At 43.5% G+C, this 21467-nt stretch overlaps 1 protein-coding gene across 3 annotated transcripts; it reads left to right on the top strand.

The window, feature by feature from the left end:
- Positions 1-1125: 1125 nt before the first annotated feature.
- Positions 1126-20557, top strand: gtf2h1 (general transcription factor IIH, polypeptide 1). 3 transcript variants are annotated; one of them, XM_071405229.1, is made up of 15 exons: positions 1126-1306; positions 3336-3491; positions 5718-5910; positions 6299-6461; positions 6746-6839; positions 8313-8462; positions 8748-8827; positions 10226-10362; positions 10458-10545; positions 11992-12080; positions 13831-13948; positions 15998-16088; positions 16214-16329; positions 18937-19029; positions 19522-20557. In XM_071405229.1, the coding sequence occupies exons 2-15, from the start codon at positions 3338-3340 to the stop codon at positions 19606-19608; spliced, it is 1653 nt and encodes a 550-aa protein (XP_071261330.1). In that variant the 5' UTR covers positions 1126-1306; positions 3336-3337; the 3' UTR covers positions 19609-20557. The 3 variants fall into 3 exon arrangements, with proteins under 3 accessions (XP_071261330.1, XP_071261331.1, XP_071261332.1); XM_071405230.1 differs by lacking the exons at positions 15998-16088; positions 16214-16329 and having other exon boundaries at positions 1129-1306; XM_071405231.1 differs by lacking the exons at positions 13831-13948; positions 15998-16088; positions 16214-16329; positions 18937-19029; positions 19522-20557 and adding an exon at positions 13166-13480 and having other exon boundaries at positions 1129-1306.
- Positions 20558-21467: the final 910 nt, after the last annotated feature.

Raw genomic sequence — 21467 nt, 5'->3', positions numbered from 1 at the left:
CTGATGCTTCTGTGCACGAGCATGTACTTTACAAACCGTCTCTGCTCTCTACTCCTTCAACTGTTCAGAGAACATGTTACTCTAACGAATGGTGCTTTTTTAAACAAAGTTAGATCAAAGCTGAATCAATGTCTGCAAGATCACATAGTGATAATATTGTACATTACAGAACCCAATGTAATAGCATAGTTTAACGTTACTGTAAGAAGAAAATAAACACATAAAAGATGTTAGGGTGATTGTGCAAATGGTTGCATTTTTCTCTCTTGTGGGGAAAACTAAACAGCGCGCACCACTAGGTAAAATATATTCAGATGACGTTTCAACAGATTTTTTTTTTTGAATTATCATTCATGATTGAGAGTGAGAAATGTGAGTTACAGACATAACGTAGATGTAAAGAAAGTCACACGTGCGCAGAACATGATTAGGATCTTCAGTTCTGCAGAAATGGGATCCAGGGGGGCGGGACGCGGCCGGCAAAATTATTTAACTGCGTCTATTAAAGGGGCAATCCCGCAGTTCAAACAATAACAAATGGATCCACTTTTTGGAGAAAAAAATGGAGGGATGGGGCTGGAGAAATTAAACCACTCTCAAATGCATATACAAAGTTATAGATGCAAGGACTGACCATCCATGACATCAAAAGTATAGTTGTAACTATGTTTTGAAGCTATACAGTGTTAGTTTACAAACAATAGAATAAGTTATATTTTTCAAGAATCAATGGGTATATCATCCATTTAAAAATCCGAAAATGTATGTAGCAATCGCAGATTACTCACTGATATCTGCAACATTGATTACCTATTCCAATACATTGATGTCAAAATTGCACAAGACCAAATTAGGCTACACAATATTTATGCACTCACCAACTATTTTTGATGAGCTGTTTCTATGCGGATGTTATTGAATGTAACCAACTGGCTACCTACCGGTCATTTCCAGAGATCCTCTCACTGACAGTAATCAAATAAATCTATATTTTGTTTTTGCCAATTATATTTTCATGAATGTGTCTCTGATTTCAATATGTAGCTAATATTCACCTAAATATATTGAAACTATAGATGCCATTTTTAGCCGAACATATTTTTAGACTTCGCTTGTTGTTCCATCGGAGGAATTTGAATGTTGCACAACTTGGCAGCCGTATCGATGGAGGAGCACGAAGTACAAGTGGGCACAGTTTTATCATAAATATCGCGTTTAAATAACAATTGCACTTAAATAAATTGTATGCTTCACATCGGCACAACACGGAACCAATATATCAACTGCAACAGCGTTGGAGTTTGAGGTAATTATGATTGTTTTAGCTAACGTTACATGGACTTTTCTTGACAAGTCTGTCTCCGCGGCTGAGTTAGCCAGCTCGCTACCTAGCTCGTTAGCAAGCTCAACAATCGATACTCTGTCCTGTTTTGGTGTGCTGAAATGTACATATGCTAAGCATTTTTAACTAACAGCTGGTTGTTAGTTGGGTGTATTTGCAACATAGTGTAGGGTGTCCAATTTAAAAACGCATATTTTGACCAATGGGTCAAATATGTTTATTGTGTAGATGACACTCTAAGAAAACCAACGATGCAAACATGTCTCTATCATAATCTGTTCAACAGTTTGAGTTTTTACCTTTTTGTAAAATGACTAGAATTAGGGTGACTACATCAATGGAGGCCAGAGGAAAAAGTGGTAAAAAAATCTGGAAAATTGCGTCGCGTGGTTTGGCTGGAATCTGTGCAATAATTACAGTAAGGCTACTGGCTTCCTGGCAGGCTCACTTTCCCGTTGAACTAGTCATCTTTCTAATCGAATCCGCAGGACATAAGACTATATAGAGGTCAAATAAACAGGTAGTATTTATATATTTTAGTATACGGTTTTCATAGTAAGTCGAAATTCCTGTTATTTTTCCGTAGATTACTCACAAAAACAATCCAGTCTCTGAAATGTAAACGGAGCACTGAACGTATAACTTTACCAAGCATTTTATATTTAATTCAGCTCGTGTCATGCTAATTTAGGTGTTTGCGACTCGCGGAAACAACTATGAAGACGACAACCACAAAATGGAAAATCCTCAAGTTTTTTTTACGAGCAAACCTGCATAAGAAACCTACGTCGATATAAACAGTCACGGATGTAACGTTACTAGGTTACGAAATCCGACTTTTTGGGTAAAATGCTAATGATATCTTAGAGAAAGACCCCACTGAAAGATTCAGAACATTTTAATGATGATATTTGTTATAAAATACCAAGACAAAGAGAAGTGACATTTCATCACTATAGCGTGTTTTAACACACTGGACACTACATAGTCTTAGCGCAGACTTTCTAGATCCAGAGGCGCAACATCGCGAGACCCGGGAACTCTTGCAAAACAGACCAGGCCGAGTTTTGTGAAGTCAATGAGAGAAGTTAATTCTTGTTTTCTTTCTCCCATAGTTGTTAATTTTCTCAATCTAAAAAGGCACAACCTAGATTCGAGCCAATGGCTTAAGTATCAATCAATCAAATTGACGGTACAGTTGAAACCAGGGTTCATCTGTGAAGATAACACTTCTCCAGCGTACCTGTGGTCATCGAAGGTGGGTATTTACACACTGAAGTCAGTTACGATGCCAAACTGCAGTCAGGTTAAGACCCTGGTGAGGACAACGAGCACGCAGATGAGCTTCTCTGAGACAGTTTGTGCAGATATTCTTCGATTGTGCACACCCACAGTTTAATAAACTGTCCGGGTGGCTGGTCAGACAATCCCGCAGGTGAAGAAGCCAGGTGTGGAGATCCTGGGCTGGCGTGGGTACACGTGGTCTGGGGTTGAGGCCTTTTGGACATACTGCCAAATTCTCTAAAATGACTTATGGTAGAGAAAAAACAATTAAATTCTCTGGCAATGGCTTAGGTGGATATCCCTGCAGTCAACATGCTAATTGCACGCTCCCTCAACTTGAGACAACTGTGGCATTGTTGTGTGACAAAACTACACATTTTAGACTGGCTTTTTATTGTCCCCAGCACAAGTTGCTCCTGTGTAATGATCATGCTGTTTAATCAGCTTCTTGATATGCTATACCTGTCAGGTGGATGGATTATCTTAGCAAAGGAGAAATGCTCACGAACAGGGATGTAAACAAATGTATGTACAACATTTTAGAGAAATACTCTTTTTGTGCATGTGGAACATTTCTGGGATCTTTTATTTCAGCTCAAACATGGGACCAACACTTTACATGTTGTGTTTTATATTTTTGTTCGGTGTGTATATAGCTCTTTACCTTACCACTAATACGCATATTCTACTCCTCTTCTCTCCCTCGCAGCCATGACAGCGTTGTCGGAGGAGGTGCTGCTGGTGGTGAAGAAGGTCCGACAGAGGAAGCAGGATGGAACCCTATACCTGATGGCAGAGAGGATAGCCTGGGGACCAGAGGGGAAAGACCGTTTCACCGTCAGCCACCTGTATGCTGATATACGTTGTAAGTTCAGAGTACCAGGCTACCGGCAGAACAGCTCACACAACACTTTGGCTTTGGCTCAGTCTTGTGAAAGTCTATCTGTACTGCGCTGGCTACACACCCAACATGGTTTCTGTTTTTTTTAAATTGATTTATTTCACCTTTATTTAACCAGGTAGGCTAGTTGAGAACAAGTTCTCATTTACAACTGCGGCCTGGCCAAGATAAAGCAAAGCAGTGCGACAGAAACAACAACAGAGTTACACATGGAATAAACAAACATACAGTCAATAATACAGTAGAAAAAAGTCTATATACAGTGAGTGCAAATGAGGTACGATAAGGGAGGTAAGGCAATAAATAGGCCATGGTGGCGAAATAATTACAATATACCAATTAAACACTGGAGTGATAGATGTGCAGAGGATGAATGTGCAAGTAGAGATACTGGGGTGCAAAGGAGCAAGATAATTAAATAAATACAGTATGGGGATGGGCTGTATACAGATGGGCTATGTACAGGTGCAGTGATCTGTGAGCTGCTCAGACAGCTGGTGCTTAAAGCTAGTGAGGGAGATATGATTCTCCAGCTTCAGTAATTTTTGCAGTTCGTTCCAGTCAGAGGCAGCAGGGAACAGGAAGGAACGGCGGCCGAATGAGGAATTGGCTTCGGGGGTGACAAATGAAATATACCCGCTAGAGCGTGTGCTATGGGTGGGTGCTGCTATGGTGACCAGTGAGCTAAGGCGGGCTTTACCTAGCAAAGACTTGTAGATGACCTGGAGCCAGTGGGTTTGGCAACGAGTATGAAGCGAGGGCCAGCCAACGAGAGCATACAGGTCGCAGTGGTGGGTAGTATACGGGGCTTTGGTGACAAAACGGATGGCACTGTGATAGACTGCATCCAATTTGTTGAGTAGAGTGTTTGAGGCTATTTTGTAGATGACATCGCCGAAGTCGAGGATCGGTAGGATGGTCAGTTTTACGAGGGTATGTTTGGCAGCATGAGTGGAGGATGCTTTGATTTGAAATAGGAAGCTGATTCTAGATTTAATTTTGGATTGGAGATGCTTAATGTGAGTCTGGAAGGAGAGTTTACAGTCTAACCAGACACCTAGGTATTTGTAGTTGTCCACATATTCTAAGTAAGAACCGTCCAGAGTAGTGATGCTGGACGGGCGGGCAGTGATCGGTTGAAGAGCATGCATTTAGTTTTACTAGCATTTAAGAGCAGTTGGAGGCCACGGAAGGAGAGTTGTATGGCATTGAAGCTCGTCTGGAGGTTAGTTAACAGTGTCCAAAGAAGGGCCAGAAGTATACAGAATGGTTTTGTCTGCATAGAGGTGGATCAGAGAATCACCAGCAGCAAGAGCAACATCATTGATGTATACAGAGAAGAGTCGGCCCGAGAATTTAACCCTGTGGCACCCCCATAGAGACTGCCAGAGGTCCGGACAACAGGCCCTCCGGAACCAGGCGAGGCAGTCATTTGAGATTCCAAGGCTGTTGAGTCTGCCGATAAGAATATAGTGATTGACAGAGTCGAAAGCCTTGGCCAGGTCTATGAATACAGCTGCACAGTATTGTTTCTTATCAATGGGGGTTATGATATCGTTTAGGACCTTGAGCGTGGCTGAGGTGCACCCATGACCAGCTCTGAAACCAGATTGCATAGCGGAGAAGGTACGATGGGATTTGAAATGGTCGGTAATCTGTTTGTTATCTTGGCTTTCGAAGACCTTAGAAAGGCAGGGTAGGATAAATATAGGTCTGTAGCAGTTTGGCTCTAGTGTCTTCCCACTTCGAAGAGGGGGATGATCGCGGCAGCTTTCCAATCTTTGGGAATCTCAGACGATACGAGAGGTTGAACAGGCTAGTAATAGGGGTTGCAACAATTTCGGCAGATCATTTTAGAAAGAGACGGTCCAGATTGTCTATCCCGGCTGATTTGTAGGGGTCCAGCTTTTGCAGCACTTTCAGAACATCAGCTATATTGGATTTGGGTGAAGGAGAAATGGGGGAGGCTTGGGCGAGTTGCTGTGGGGGGTACAGTGCAGTTGATCGGGGTATGGGGTAGCCAGGTAGAAAGCATGGCCAGCCATGATGATGGAAAGTACCATGTGGAAATAACATTTAAGCACAGTACTGTGAAAAAGGGGTAACGAGAGAGGTTCCTTGTTATGAATGGTTGTTTACATGATTAGTAGTAAGACCTGAGCCTTTTTTCTTTCTCCCAACCCTGTGCAGGTCAGAAGATCAGCCCAGATGGCAAGGCCAAGATTCAGCTGCAGTTGGTCCTACACACAGGGGAGAGCACCAACCTCCACTTTTCCAACGAGAGCACTGCCCTGAAAGACCGCGATGCAGCCAAGGACCTCCTACAGCAGCTGCTGCCCAAGTTCAAGAAGAGGGCAAACAAGGAACTGGAGGAGAAGAACAGGTGAGGAATAAATTACATGGATCCCCTTAACTTTCTCGGTCACTTTGAAGTATTCACCAGAAACCAAACGGAACCAAAAAGGTAGGGACTTACCTGAATTTGTCCATTTAGAAATACTTCTGTTCTCGTTGCACAACATTTTTTTGCAATGTTGTGACTAATGAATACACCCGAGATCTCCATAGTTTCAACATCACGGAAAGATTCCAGCACAATGCCACTTATACTTAACTAGATTGCAAAAGAAAATGCCAGCTAATATTTACTTTTGCTTCCTCTTAGAACGTTGTGATCGTGATTTCTGACTAGAAATATCTTATTGACTGTATCTGTGCTAAGTGAATAACCAACCGAAAGGCTGTTTGTGATGTATTGTTTTTGTCTCTAGAATGTTACAGGAAGATCCGGTGTTGTTCCAGCTGTACAAGGATCTGGTGGTGTGTCAGGTGATCAGCGCTGAGGAGTTCTGGGCCAATCGGCTGAGCATAAACAACGTGGACCACTCCCTCTCCAACAACAAGCAGGAAGTTGGCATCTCGGCAGCCTTCCTGGTGAGCTCGGCGATAATGATGGCTGTGTCCCAAATGTCACCTTATTTCCCCCATGGGTTTAACCCATAGTAGTGCACTATAAAGGGAATGTGGTGCCATTTTGGACAAAGCTTTCCCATTGTCAAACTGTCCCAGTGTCCTGTATCTGTCTGTCTTGCACATGGTGACACCAATCCAATGCTTTCAAATGTGTAGGGACTACTACAAAATTCTGGAGAAAACACAGATTTTTTTTAGGAAACAAGGGATTGTGGATGGATAGATAAAGTCTTTTGTTATTTCAGGCGGACATCCGGCCCCAGACAGATGGCTGCAACGGCCTTAGATACAACCTTACCTCTGACATTATCGAGTCAATCTTCAGAACGTACCCTGCAGGTAAGACACCTCGGGTTCTCTGTCATGGAAACCAATGGGAAGAGTTGAAAACGATGTTGTCACTTCACCTACTTGGTGGTCGACCTGTAATGATTGGTCGTGCGTGCTAGGTGGGACTTTGGGCCCTGTTGGAATACCTTTCCAATACATGCATGAATGATTAAGTTGCTTTGGATTAAAGCGTCTGCTAAATGGCATATATTTATATTATATACACTGAGTGTACAAAACATTAGGATATTCCTAATATTGAGTTGCACCCCATTTTGCACTCAGAACAGCCTCAATTCGTCAGGGCATGGACTCTACAAGGTGTCAAATGTTCCACAGGGATGCTGGCCCATGTTGACTCCAATGCTTCCCACAGTTGTGTCAAGTTGGCTGGATGTCCTTTGGATTGTTGACCATTCTTGGTACACACAGGGGAAACTGTTGAGCGACAACCCAGCAGCGTTGCAGTTCTTGACTCACTCAAACCGGTGTGCCTGGCACCTATTACCATAACCCGTTAAAAGACACTGAAATATTTTGTCTTGTCCATTCACCCACTGAATGGCACACATACACAATCCATGTCTCAATTGTCTCAAGCCTTATAAATCCTTCTTTAACCTGTCTCCTACCCTTCATCTACACTGATTTGAAGTGGATTTAACAAGTGACATCAATAAGGGATCATAGCTTTCACCTGGATTCACCTGGTCAGTCTGTCATGGAAAAAAGCAGATGTTACTGATGTTTTGTGCACTCTGTGTATGTATGTAACCTTCGAATGCAGCCTTCTTCACTTGGTTATCCCTGATCAGTAAATGATTGGATAAGGGAAGGTATCCAACCAGATCACTTGGTTATCCCTGATCAGTAAATGATTGGATAAGGGAAGGTATCCAACCAGATCACTTGGTTATCCCTGATCAGTAAATGATTGGATAAGGGAAGGTATCCAACCAGATCACTTGGTTATCCCTGATCAGTAAATGATTGGATAAGGGAAGGTATCCAACCAGATCACTTGGTTATCCCTGATCAGTAAATGATTGGATAAGGGAAGGTATCCAACCAGATCACTTGGTTATCCCTGATCAGTAAATGATTGGATAAGGGAAGGTATCCAACCAGATCACTTGGTTATCCCTGATCAGTAAATGATTGGATAAGGGAAGGTATCCAACCAGATCACTTGGTTATCCCTGATCAGTAAATGATTGGATAAGGGAAGGTATCCAACCAGATCACTTGGTTATCCCTGATCAGTAAATGATTGGATAAGGGAAGGTATCCAACCAGATCACTTGGTTATCCCTGATCAGTAAATGATTGGATAAGGGAAGGTATCCAACCAGATCAGTGATTACATAAAATAAGGAGGAAGGATGTTTGTTTTTTAATGTATTCAAACGGGGCCATGTTTTTTGCCTCACACCAGTGTCCTATATTGTCCTGTCGTTGACAAACTTAACGTTTCCTTCCCAGTGAAACAGAAGTACGGTGAGAACGTTCCTCATGACATGACAGAGAAGGAGTTCTGGACGCGGTTCTTCCAGTCCCACTACTTCCACCGAGACCGCATCAACACGGGCCTGCAGGACATCTTCTCCGAGTGTGCAAAGCAGGACGAGAAGGGTACAAACACTTCTCACTTGGAGGAGAGCAGTCAATGGGCTTATAGTCTTCTGGTTCAGAAAATAATCTTATTTTTTGTTCATAGAGATAAGGGAATGTCTACTCACTCCCTGGATTGGACTTTTTTTGTTCTTTTTTTTGTCCAGCTCCTTTTATTATATTAGTTGTGTGTGTGTAAAGCCTCTGCCATCTACACCTAAAGCATACTGCAAGAGAGTGATACCAATATAATGATGCTGTAATAATTAGTGTCAGTTTAATGCTGTGCCTTTCCATATTCTGCAGGCCTGAAGTCCATGGTGTTCCAAGGAGTGAAGAACCCAATGGTGGATCTGTTGTCACTGGAGGACAAGTCGTTAGACGAGGTGATGATACGTTATTGGGCACTTTACACCATTAGGAACCAAAAAGGGATCTACCTGAATTCGTCCAAAATAAACTCTATTTAAAATTTTAAAAAACAATTGCAACGGTTTTTGCAAATGAATACATCCCTACAATTTACAATCCAGTGTTTCTCCAAGCAGATTAGTCTCCTCAGCTTGCTCAATTTCCATATTATTTATTACAAGATTTAGTTGAGGTTTAGGGTTTAGTTAATGATTTGTCCCAAATACAAAGCTTTTCGTTTTTGAAATATTTGGGACTACTCTTTTTCTTGGCACCCATTCTGAAACTGACTGCAGCTCTTTGTTAATTGTTAGTCAATTAAGTTGCTGTGGTAGCTGACGTGTATAGTGTTGAGTCACCGGCATACATAGACACACAGGCTTTACTCAGAGCCAGTGGCAGGCCGGTCATTAGGGAAGATTTTAAAAAGTACGGGGCCCAGACAGCTGCCCTGTGGAATGCCTGACTCTACCTGGATTTTGCAGGAGAGGCTTCCATTAAAGGACACCCTCTGTGTTCTGTTAGAAAGGTAACACTGGTTCATTCTTTTTGTGCCGTTTTCACAACCCAGTTTATAATCTTGGGACGCCACAAAATCCAGGTGGTATTTTGTTGAATGTCGGAGAGGTTGTGAGCATTCATTCACCTTCTAATGCTGCCTGCCAGCTCACCCGACAATTCTTAACCTTTACCCTCCAATTCTTAACCTTTGGGCCTCCCGAGAGGTGCAGTGGTCTAAGTAGCTGTGCCACTAGAGATCATGGTTCGAGTCCAGGCTCTGTCGCGACCGGGAGACCCATGGGGCGGCGCACAATTGGCCCAGCGTCCTCCGGGTTAGGGGAGGGTTTGGCCGGCAGGGATGTCCTTGTCCCATCCGCTCTAGCAACTCCTGTGGCGGGCCGGGCGCAATGCACTCTGACACGGTCGCCAGGTGTACGGTGTTTCTTCAGACACATTGGTGCGGTAGGGTTCCGGGATAAGCGGGCGTTGTCAAGAAGCGGTGTGGTTGGATTGTGTTTCAGAGGACGCGCGCCTCTTGACCTTCGCCTCTCCCGAGTCTCATCACTGCAACTCCCGTACAGACAAGACTGTAACTACCAATTGGAAACCCTGAAAATGGGGAGAAAAAGGGGCAAAAAAAATCCCTTACCCATAAGGTGGGAAACAGTTGGTCCTCTGTTGGGAGAGCAAAGGGTTGTGGGTTTGATTCCCGCTGGGGCTACCATATGTAAAATGTATGCACATATGACCAGATGTCTTTGGATAAAAGCTTCTGCTAATGGTTTATTATATTATTCAGTATGTCCTCTCTCCAGGGTTATGGGACTAACTCCACCTTCTACGTCCAACACTAATCACTGTTCTCTCTCCAGGGTTATGGGTCTAACTCCACAGGGCCTTCTACGTCCAACACTAACAAGACAGTGAAGGAGAACAGTAACTCTGCCATAATCAAGAGGTTCAACCACCACAGTACCATGGTGCTGGCAGCAGGCTCCGGAAAGAAAGCGTGAGTTGACGATTGAGTACATTCTCAACAGTGATCATCTCTGCGTTTTCACTGCAGACCCGTGTGCTAACCTAGCGGTCTGTCTGTCTTTATAGGGATGCTCCTAACGGTCAGGCCTGTGAGACTAGCAGTACAGACGGAAACTCTAGGGATTCAGACTTCTTCCAACCACCCATTAAGAAGGTATGATAATATCTCTGTTATTGTGAAGGCAAATCATACTAGATAAAGGCTTGTTTAAGCGCTGGGCTTTTATAAATATACTGAACAAAAATATAAATGCAACATGCAACAATTTTTCTAAGATTTTACTGAGTTACAGTTATATATATAAGGAAATCAGTCAATTTAAATAAATTCATTTGGCCCTAATCTATTGATTTCACTTGACTGGGAATACAGATACCTTATTTATTTTTAAGTAGGGGCGTGGATCAGAACCACCATTTGCCTCATGCAGTGCATCATATCTCCTTCGTATAGATTGATCAGGCTGTTGATTGATCAGGCTGTTGATTGTGGCCTGTGGAATGTTGTTCTACTCTTCAATGGCTGGGCGAAGTTGATGGATATTGGTGGGAACTGGAACGTGCTGTTGTACACGTCGATCCAGAGCATCCCAAACATGCTCAATGGGTGACATGTCTGGTGAGTACGCAGGCCATGGAAGAACTGGGACATTTTCAGCTTCCAGGAATTGTGTATAGATCCTTGCGACATGGAGCCGTGCTTTATCATGCTGAAACATGAGTTGATGGTGGCAGACGAATGGCACGACAACGGGCCTCAGGATCTCGTCACGGTATCTCTGTGCATTCAAATTGGAATCAATAAAATGCAATTGTGTTCGTTGTCGTTAGCTTATGCCTGCTCATACCAAAACCCCACTGCCACCATGGGGCACTCTGTTCACAATGTTGATATCAAAAAACTGCCCCCCCGCCCCCCTCCGGTTAGACGTACTGCCCAATTCTCTAAAAAAGACATTGGAGGCGGCTTATGGTAGAGAAATTAACATGAAATTCTCTGGCAACAGCTCTGGTGGATATTCCCGCAGTCACCATGCCAATTGCACGCTCCCTCAACTTGAGACAGCTGTGGCGTTGTGTGACACAACTGCACATGTTTTTAGTGGCCTTTTATTGTCCCCAGCACAAGCTGCACTTGTGTAATGATCATGTTGTTTAATCCGCTTCTTCATATGCCACACCTGTCAAGTGGATTGATTATCTTAGCAAATGAGAAATGTAAACAAACAGGGATGTAAACAAATTTGTGCACAACATTTCAGAGAAATAAGCCTTTTTGTGCATATGGCAAATTTCTGGGATCTTATTTCAGCTCATGAAACATGGGACCAGCACTTTATGTGTTGCGTTTATATTGTTGTTCAGTATATACTGTATTTTCTAGCTGTGAAACATGGGACCAACACTTCACATGTTCTGTTTATATTTCTGTTCGGTGTACATTATGAGCATTGACACACAGTAAAACGCATTCATCACTCTGCCCATGCTGCGGCTATAGGCTCTTAACCTTTATGATGGTACAGAGAGCAATACAATGTGCTAACTTTCCAAGAAGAGTTGGCACTTTTTTTGTTATTAAAGCTGTGGTGTATTTCAGGTGAAAATACAAGATGTCATAGAGTATGAGGACCTTCATAGGGAGAATGGGAAGAAGACAGTCGCTCTGAACCTCAAGAAGTCTGACAGGTGGGTTCTATATCACTGAATGGGTGCTATGCTTTCTCTCTGGTGTGGTTTGTTCATGGACACCATACTTTGGAACTAGTGTGCTCTGGCTCGGCTCTCTGGCCCTCTGGCTCGGCTCTCTGGCCCTCTGGCTCGGCTCTCTGGCCCTCTGGCTCGGCTCTCTGGCCCTCTGGCTCGGCTCTCTGGCCCTCTGGCTCTTTTTAAATGAATGTATCTAAATTGTCGACTGTGTTCTCTCCAGGAATGGATTCCAGTCGAATTGAAGTCTGTGAATTCGGGAAGTAAATTGAAATTCCAATTCAATAATTGAAAAAAATGATTCAATGATTTCTCAATAAACTGAAAAGTAGAAGCTATTTAATTTTAAAGTTCAATTTATTTATTTTTTAAATCACTTCCTGAACTGACTGCCTTATATTCAAATTGTATTCAATTATATTGAATTATATTCAAGTCCCGAGTGGCGCAACAGTCTAAGACACTGCATCTCAGTGCTAGAGCGTCACTAAAGACATCCTGGTTCAATTCCAGGATGTGTCACAACCGGCCGTGATTGGGAGTCCCGTAGGGAGGCGCACAATTGGCCCAGCGTCGTACGGGTTTGACCGGTGTAGGCCGTCATTGTAAATAAGAATTTGTTCTTAACTGACTTGCCAAGTTAAATAAAATAATAATTGACCACAACCCTGGTTCTCTCACACTTTAGTGATGGGAAGAATGGCTCTTTTTACAGATTATTAGATTTTTTTTTTAAGCCTTTATTTAACTAGGCAAGTCAGTTAAGAACAAATTCTTATTTACAATGACGGCCTAGGAACAGTTGGTTAACTGCCTTGTTCAGGGGTGACAGATTTTTACCTTGTCAGCTCGGGGATTCGATCTAGCAATCTCTCGGTTACTGGCCCAACGCTCTAACCACTAGGCTACCTGCCGACCCCGTCGTTCAGTCCCAAAAAATTCTAAATTCGTTCATTTGAGTTAGTAATGGCTGGAGAGCATGCCAGACGCCCCCACCTGTGAACGATAAACTCAAAACTGGAGTCATGATTCTAAAAGCCTCTCGTTCACATGGTCTCCACCATAAGGGGGATTACCGGAGCTGCCATTACCGGAGCTGCCATTACCGGAGCTGCCATTATCGGACCGGAGCTGCCATTACCGGAGCTGCCATTACCGGAGCTGCCATTTGTGACTGGTTTTGGTTCTACAAAGCTGTGTCCATCATACCATTTGATAATCAATGAATTTCCTTCATTCTTGCACCATGCGATCAATGATCAGTTCTAATCATGTCTTTTTCTTCTCTGTGCTGCCTGCAAACATAATCTATTTCTCCTCACGCCAGTTGTTGGTTCGGGCCACGTCTCCGGAGCCTCTCGGCGCGTATTAATCCCGCTGTAGAATTCATTGCGGTCAGCAGGTCGAAAGAACAAATAAAATAAAAGAGTCGCAAAAAAAAAATAATTGTACGTCTCATTGCTTACTAGGTGTTCTCCAATCAATTTTGTAACTACTCCCTCTTCTAATCAGGGCTGATTGGAAAAAGCTGTTCAAAAGAGGACATTGTATTATGTCTGTACTCGCTGACGAAGGCCATGCAGCTGAAACGTCTCTTTAAAACATTTTTTTTTATATTTAACATGCCATACAATTTTTTATCATTTTTATTAATTATATGAAGAGTGACTTGGTCCTTATTCATTTTTGATAACTCATGGTAATGTTGTTAATTACCTCTCTGTTCTTGCAGGTACTCTCATGGTCCCGTGCCTCTCCTGCCCCAACAGTACACCACCAGTCAAGACATCGTCAACTCTGTCAACTGTATAAAGCATGAAATAGCCAGCTACAGGCCCTGCCTTACTCAGGTTAGATACCCCTCTGTTTCTCCATTAATCTCGGGAAACCCAGAACTAAAAACTTGCGTTATTGCGTCAGTCTCGTTTTTTTTTTAGGTTCTAGGCAGGAGAGGTTGAAAGATACTAAAGTATGTTTGTTGTTGAAATCTGTTTTTATATTTGTTCTAAAGGTCATTTTTTAACTTCTTGAGGATAGGGTGCAGAGTTTTCACTTAGGGAAAAATAGCGTGCCCAATTTCAACTTCGTACTACTCATCCCCAGAATATAAGATATGCATATTATTAGTAGATTTGGATAGAAAACACTCTGAAGTTTCTAAAACTGTTTGAATCATATCTGTAAGTATAACAGAACTTATATAGCAGTCAACCCTGAGGACTAACTTTTTTTTTTTTAAGTTCCTGTATGTTCAATGGGTTATTATGGGCAAACCAGAATTCTAATCACTATCCACGCAGTTTCTACTGCTTCCACTGGATGTCGCCATTGTATGGAAAAAGGTTAAGGTTTTTCATTAGTAAACTGAGAAAGATATTGACCCGGAAGTGGAGTGACGTCTTGTGTTTATGTATGAGAGTTGAGCAAGACTTGAAAAGTACCGTGAGTTTGTTGATATCCTGTATTGAAAACAGATTGACCCGTCTTCAATTTGATCGATTATTAACGTTTACAAATACCTTAAGTTGTATTACAAAAGTACTTTGAAATGTTTTGGCAAAGTTTAGAGGTAATTTTTTAGATATTTTGTCGTGATTTTGCGCAAATTGAACGCTGTTTTTCCTGGTACAACGGCGCCAAATAAATGGACAATTTGGATATATATGGATGGAATTAATCGAACTAAAGGACCATTTGTGATGTTTATGGGACATATTGGAGTGCCAACAAAAGAATCTCGTCAAAGGTAATGCATGTTTTATATTTTATTTCTGCGTTTTGAGTAGCGCCGGTGTAACAGTATAACTTTAGTACGTCCCCTCGCCCCGACACGGGCGCGAACCAGGGACCCTCTGCACACATCAACAACGGTCGCCCACGAAGCATCGTTACCCATCGCTCCACAAAGGCCGCGGCCCTTGCAGAGCAAGGGGAAACCCTACTTAAGTCTCAGAGCAAGTGACGTAACTGATTGAAATGCTAGTAGCGCGTACCCGCTAACTAGCTAGCCATTTCACATCCGTTACACTCACCCCCCTTTCAACCTCCTCCTTTTCCGCAGCAACCAGTGATCCGGGTCAACAGCATCAATGTAACAGTATAACTTTAAACCGTCCCCTCGCCCCGACACGGGCGCGAACCAGGGACCTTCTGCACACATCAACGGTCGCCCACGAAGCATCGTTACCCATCACTCCACAAAGGCCGCGGCCCTTGCAGAGCAAGGGGAAACCCTACTTAAGTCTCAGAGCAAGTGACGTAACTGATTGAAATTCTAGTAGCGCGTACCCCGCTAACTAGCTAGCCATTTCACATCCGTTACACTCACCCCCCTTTCAACCTCCTCCTTTTCCGCAGCAACCAGTGATCCGGGTCACAGCATCAATGTAACAGTATAACTTTACGGCGTCCCCTCGCCCCGACACGGGCGCGAACCAGGGACCCTCTGCACACATCAACAACGGTCGCCCACGAAGCATCGTTACCCATCGCTCCACAAAGGCCACGGCCCTTGCAGAGCAAGGGGAAACCCTACTTAAGTCTCAGAGCAAGTGACGTTACTGATTGAAATGCTAGTAGCGCGTACCCGCTAACTAGCTAGCCATTTCACATCCGTTACACCGGCATGGTTGAAATTGTCAACAAAGAGAGTGTAGCCTTTGTACTATCATCAGATAATAGCATCTTATGCTTTCGCCGAAAAGCCTTTTTGAAATCTGACATGTTGGCTGGATTCACAACGAGTGTAGCTTTAATTTGGTATCTTATATGTGTAATTTAATTAAGTTTGATTTTATAGATTATTTTTTTAATCTGGCGCTCTACATTTTAACAGGCTGTTGGGACGCAAGCGTCCCGCGATCCCAGAGAGGTTAACAGTCGTAATCCTCCCTTTACAGGTGATGTCCAGCAGTACAGCCAGTTCTGCCATCGCTGCCCTCTCCCCAGGGGGCGTTCTCATGCAGGCATTAGCACAGCAAGCCATTAACCGTGAGTTTACTGATGCCCGTTAGTTCAGGTTTATTTACCTAATGAATAGTTCTGTCGGCCCCGGGCCAGTCAGTCATCAACACAGATGTTCTCCTATGTTATTGCTTCTGTTTCCCTGGTTACAGAGATGGTTCCCAACGACGTTCAGGAGGAGCTGAAGCATCTGTACACGGCTGCTGGGGAGCTGCTGAGACACTTCTGGTCCTGTTTTCCTGTCAACACACCTTTCCTGGAAGAGAAGGTGACTACTGCTTGAAGGGGGCAATCTGCAGTTCAAACAATAACAAAACCTGCCCCACCACTGTTTTGATAAACAGTTGAGGAATATTGCTGGAGAAATGTAAACCACTCTCAAAGCCTTTGACCATCCATCTACTGCAACCCTCAGTCTACAATCGCGTGGGTTGTCAGTACAGCGGACGCCGAGTACCGCGTCGGTGTGCGGACCCCAAACCGATCCAAATGTAGCATGCATTGGTCAGACAATCGATTCAAACATTAGGAATTTGCCGATTTTACTAATGTTTTGTTCTTTTTTTGTGTTTTTTTTTTGTATCTTCCGAAAATGCTTAATCTTTTGTGACAACTGGTGCGTCCCCTCTCCATCGGTGTGGAACTAAGCATTTAACTGTGTTGTCATTGATCTACAAGTCATTTTGCAAGCCGATCAACCCAAGGCAATATCAGTAGCCTAATGTAAACTGTGCACAGTACTCAACATCGCATGCTTACCAATGCGAGGCAGACAACCTGATCTTACACATCTCCACTGCACCTTCAGCATTCAAAATGGACGAAAAAAGAAGGCGTGTTTTACTTAAGTAAAAGTAGCTAAGCTACCGGAGAGACAATTCATCTGGCTATAGGTTACCTGCCAAATGGGGTTTACAATAGATTTTATTTTATTTGTTCAGGTTCACCCATCGACAATCGTTTTGGTATTTTTTTGCATTAAACAATAGGTGTATATGGTCATTTTTAGATGTACATGGTAAAGTTGATCATTTTCATAATGAGGACAGCGATCACTTTGCAAGGCCTTTGGTTTCGTATGACCGAAACCAAAGGAGAAAAGATCAGTAAACTTCCAAATGGTTAAATCCATACTGTTTTGAGATGGGTGGTGAAGTCAAAGATGGGTTATAAACTCAGTGGTCAGTTTATTAGGTACACTAATCTAGTACCGTGTTGGACGTCCCCCCCCCCCCCCCCCGTTAGCCTCCAGAACAGCTTGAAATCTTTGGGGCGTGGAAACGTTGATCAATTGTTATCAAGGGACCTAACGTGTTCCAGGAAATCATTCCCCACACCGTTACACCACCAGCCTGTACTGTTGACACCAGGCAGGATGTGGCCTTGGACTCGTGCTGCCTCTGCAAATCCTGACTCTGCCATCAGCATGACACAACAGGAACTGGTATTTTGTCGCAACAGGAACTGGCATTTGTTGGACCAGGCAATGTTTTTCCTCTCATTCGTGCGGTGTTGGTGATTGCGTGTCCACTGGAGTCGCTTCTTGTTTATAGCTGGTAGGAGTGGAACCCGGTGTGGTCGTCTGCTGTAATAGACCATCCGTGACAAGGACCGTCGAGTTGTGTGTTCCCGAGATGCTGTTCTGCACACCACTGTTGTACTGCACCTTTATTTGCCTGTTTGTGGCCGGCCTTTTAGCTTGCATGATTCCTGCCATTCTCCTTCCACCTCTCTCATCAACGAGCTGTTTTTCACCCACAGGACTGCCGCTGACTGGATGTTTTGTTTGATTTGATTTGTTTGTCTCACCGTTCTCAGTAAACCCTAGACACTTTCGTGCGTGAAAAGCCCAGGAGGAACGGCCGTTTCTGAGATACTGGAACCGGGGATCAAACAACGCTCGGTCACTTAGGTCACTCGTTTTGCCCATTCCAACGTTCAATCAAACAGGAACTGGATGCCTGTCTGCCTGCTTTACATAGCAAACCACGTGACTCACTGTAGGAGCACACTATTTTTGTGTACGGGGTGGTGTACCTAATAAACTGACCCTTGAGTGCATGTATAGTCATTGGCTATGTAATAGCTAATTTATAAACTATGAATATTGATACATTTACTAGCGTAAACTTAATCTGCAAAAATGACAAGTTAATTAGTGGGTGATGGTGATTTCAGAACCAACGTGGGGGGGGGAACAGGCTACATTGTTCCCCCCCTAATCTGACAGTGGTAGTTGTCTAGTCTCCTTTATGGCCCTACTCTGGTAGTGGGGTGGTAGATGCCTAGTCTCCATTATGGCTCTAATCTGATAGTGGTAGTGGGGTGGTAGATGTCTAGTCTCCCTTATGGCTCTAATCTGATAGTGGTAGATGCCTAGTCGCCATTATGGCTCTAATATGATAGTGGTAGATGTATAGTCTCCTTTTTGGCTCAGATCAGGTGCCTACATAGTACATACATCATTTACACACAGTCTGCTCAGGCAGAACCAGCCCACCCACACACACACAGCTAGCTCATTTGGATCCAGCCCAGAGGCCCAGCTCATGAGCTCCAACTGCAGCAGATTTTAATGTAGAATGGAAAATGTATGTGTTTATGCAACAAATGTTAGCGCATCGAATCGTATCACAAAACTAAAACGTATCGGAGCCCGTGTGTCTAGATGCGTATCGTATCATCTTGAAAGAGAAAGATGCACATCTGTCGTTGGGGTCATGGGGTCAATCTATGAATTTGAGAGGGGTTTCAGTCTTACTACCCTATCTATCATCTCTATAGCAACAAGTGAAGGCTATTTTGCAGAAGAAGAAAAAACATTTTGACTGCCGCCATTGACTCTTACATGTCTTTTATCCTCTGTGTGTGTCAGGTGGTAAAGATGAGGTCCAACCTGGAGAGATTCCAGATGACCAAGCTCCGCCCCTTCCAGGAGAAAGTGCAGCGTCAATACCTGAGTACTAACGTAAGGCCCCGCCCACAGACTCATTATTTATATCGGGTAGCTAATAGTGGCCCCGCCCACAGACTCATTATTTATATCGGGTAGCTAATCGTGGCCCCGCCTAGAGACTCATTATTTATATCGGCTAGCTAATCGTGGCCCCGCCTAGAGACTCATTATTTATATCGGCTAGCTAATAGTGGCAGAGTCGGTAGGGGTCCTGTCTGGATCAGTCGGTAGGGGTCCTGTCTGGATCAGTCGGTAGGGCACGGTGCTTGCAACGTCAGGATTGTGTGTTCGATTCCCACTGGGGCCACCTGTACGCATGCATGACTAAGTCGCTTTGGATAAGTGTCTGGTAAATATTATATATAATACTATAGACTAACCTTTTCAAAGAGCACCTTGCATACTGTCTACAGAGTGTCTTTATCTGTAACCCTTGTGAGAGCTCTGGTACATTTCTTCATCCCCTCAGAATATGATGCCTTCGTTTTTAAATCTCTCCTACAGCTTACTGGTCACCTTGAGGACATGTTTCAGATGGCCTACAATAAATTCCACGCCTGGCAAACACGTCGGATGATGAGGAAAACCTGAGAGGGGAGAAACGCATGGCTTTATCAGAGAGAATGGAAAGAAGAGCAAGATGACAAAGAATGAATGAACATGGGTACAAGATGGATGGACAGACCTTATTCTACCTACCAGGCTGTTGTGACAGAGAAGAGACAGACGGCGTAGTCGCCCCCCGGGGGTGTGAGATGAAGATTCAGATGGGTGTTGCTGTTAGCCTGCTAACACCCCACAGGTCCAGCAGACACAGACTGGCACACTCACTGGGTCTCAATCACAAATTACTCTTATTAGTTTCTTTGTTTCTTTGCGTTTTCCTCCGTGAATGGGATTCATGGGAAGATGTTGGGGTCATGACTCTCCGCTATAAGGTTTGAACAAACATAGGCAAACTTTTTTTTATTTTAAATTTGTATAAAACGACCAAACTTCAGACAGGAAGTCAAAAAAGGAACTCAGGAACTGAACAGACTATGTTAAATAACAATACATTTTTATAAGCAAAAGGACTGTGTGATGTGAAGCTTAACTTAATGTGAGATGCTCTCAGTACAGAGACTGAAAGATGGAGAGCTCAGCACAGATACCACGCCCTTTCTCCAGTCCTCCCAGGCCTTTTCCCGGGAGCTGAGAACCGGGCCCAGGGAACCTGTCTGTACAGTGGAGGCTGGCTGGCAGGCAGGCAACTGAATATAGCAATACTGTAAAGACATTTGTCTACCGTATGGCTACGTCCCATAGGGCACGCTATTCCCTAGATGGTGCACAGCATTTGACAAGGGCCCTCAGAGCCCAATTGACCCTGGGTCAAAAGTAGTGCACTGTATAGGGAATAGGGTGCTATTTGAGATGGTGACTCTGCCCCCAATCACACTTTAAAACTGCACTGGTATGTAAATGTCTGTTCTGTTTCTAGCTGCACTGAAGACAAACTGTCTGGATGTTACTCAAACATTAAAGTGAAATATATTAATGTTTTTTTTTGTTTATTCTGTCTTGGACTGGTTTTTAGCTTGTTTCTTTGTGTGTTTTAGTCGTTGGTGAGGCTGCTGTATATCATCCCCTAGGATGATGTTGCCCCTAGACACTGATCTGAGGTCATATTTTCTTTTCCCCCACTATTGGTTAAGGTTAGGGGAAGCTGATCCTAGATCTGTACCTAGGGTGAAACTACACCCCAGAGCTGTGTTCAACCAGAATAATTACATGTAGTTGTTGTCTCAAATTCTTCAGAAATGCCCATCTGTCAGAATGAAGACTACAGTAGGCTCTCTATCGTAGCCTGGTTATACCAGAGTGAATGTGCTAATTGTGTTCAGTCTGGTGGTTTAACCAGGCTGTAGGCTCTCATCAGGGCCGTATTCACAAACTGAGTAGGAGTGCTGATCTAGGATCAGATGTATTATCTGAGAAAGAAGAAACCCACACACTGCTCTTGCTAGAATCGCTGCTCTTTATTAAGCTTTACGTATCCGTCAGAGCAGTGTGCGGATTTCTTTATTTTTTTCACATGTTATTCAATTGTTACCATGCACCTGCAAATAAATATAGCTCGGATGTGCGAGTGCCTTTTTGAATTTTGATTCATTATGACCTAAAAGGCAAACTGATCCTACATCAGCACTACTATTCTGGGAGGCTTTATGAATCAAGAGAAAATAAGCTCTGTAAAGCAGTGTTACTCTCATGGTGCTTTGCGTTTGGGTTAACATTTGACAGCCTCTTTGTCGTAGAGATGGAACAATATTTTTGTCTCGTGTTCTTTTTTTTAATATCATCTGGAGGAATCCAGTCTGTGCAATCATTTCATTCCTTACATCAAAATGGCAGTCGGGCTCTCGAGTGGCGTCATTACAAACCCTGGTTCGATTCCAGGCTGTATC

The sequence above is a fragment of the Salvelinus alpinus genome, chromosome 6 (genome assembly GCF_045679555.1).
Source record: "Salvelinus alpinus chromosome 6, SLU_Salpinus.1, whole genome shotgun sequence".
NCBI lineage: Eukaryota > Metazoa > Chordata > Actinopteri > Salmoniformes > Salmonidae > Salvelinus > Salvelinus alpinus.
This window is presented reverse-complemented; position numbering and strand designations above follow the sequence as displayed.

Coding starts and splice junctions, on each gene's coding strand:
- gtf2h1 (XM_071405229.1), top strand. CDS start 3,338: ATGACAGCGTTGTCGGAGGAGGTGCTGCTGGTGGTGAAGAAGGTCCGA. Junction 8,463..8,747: donor TGCAAAGCAGGACGAGAAGG/GTACAAACACTT, acceptor CATATTCTGCAG/GCCTGAAGTCCATGGTGTTC. Junction 16,330..18,936: donor CACCTTTCCTGGAAGAGAAG/GTGACTACTGCT, acceptor TGTGTGTGTCAG/GTGGTAAAGATGAGGTCCAA.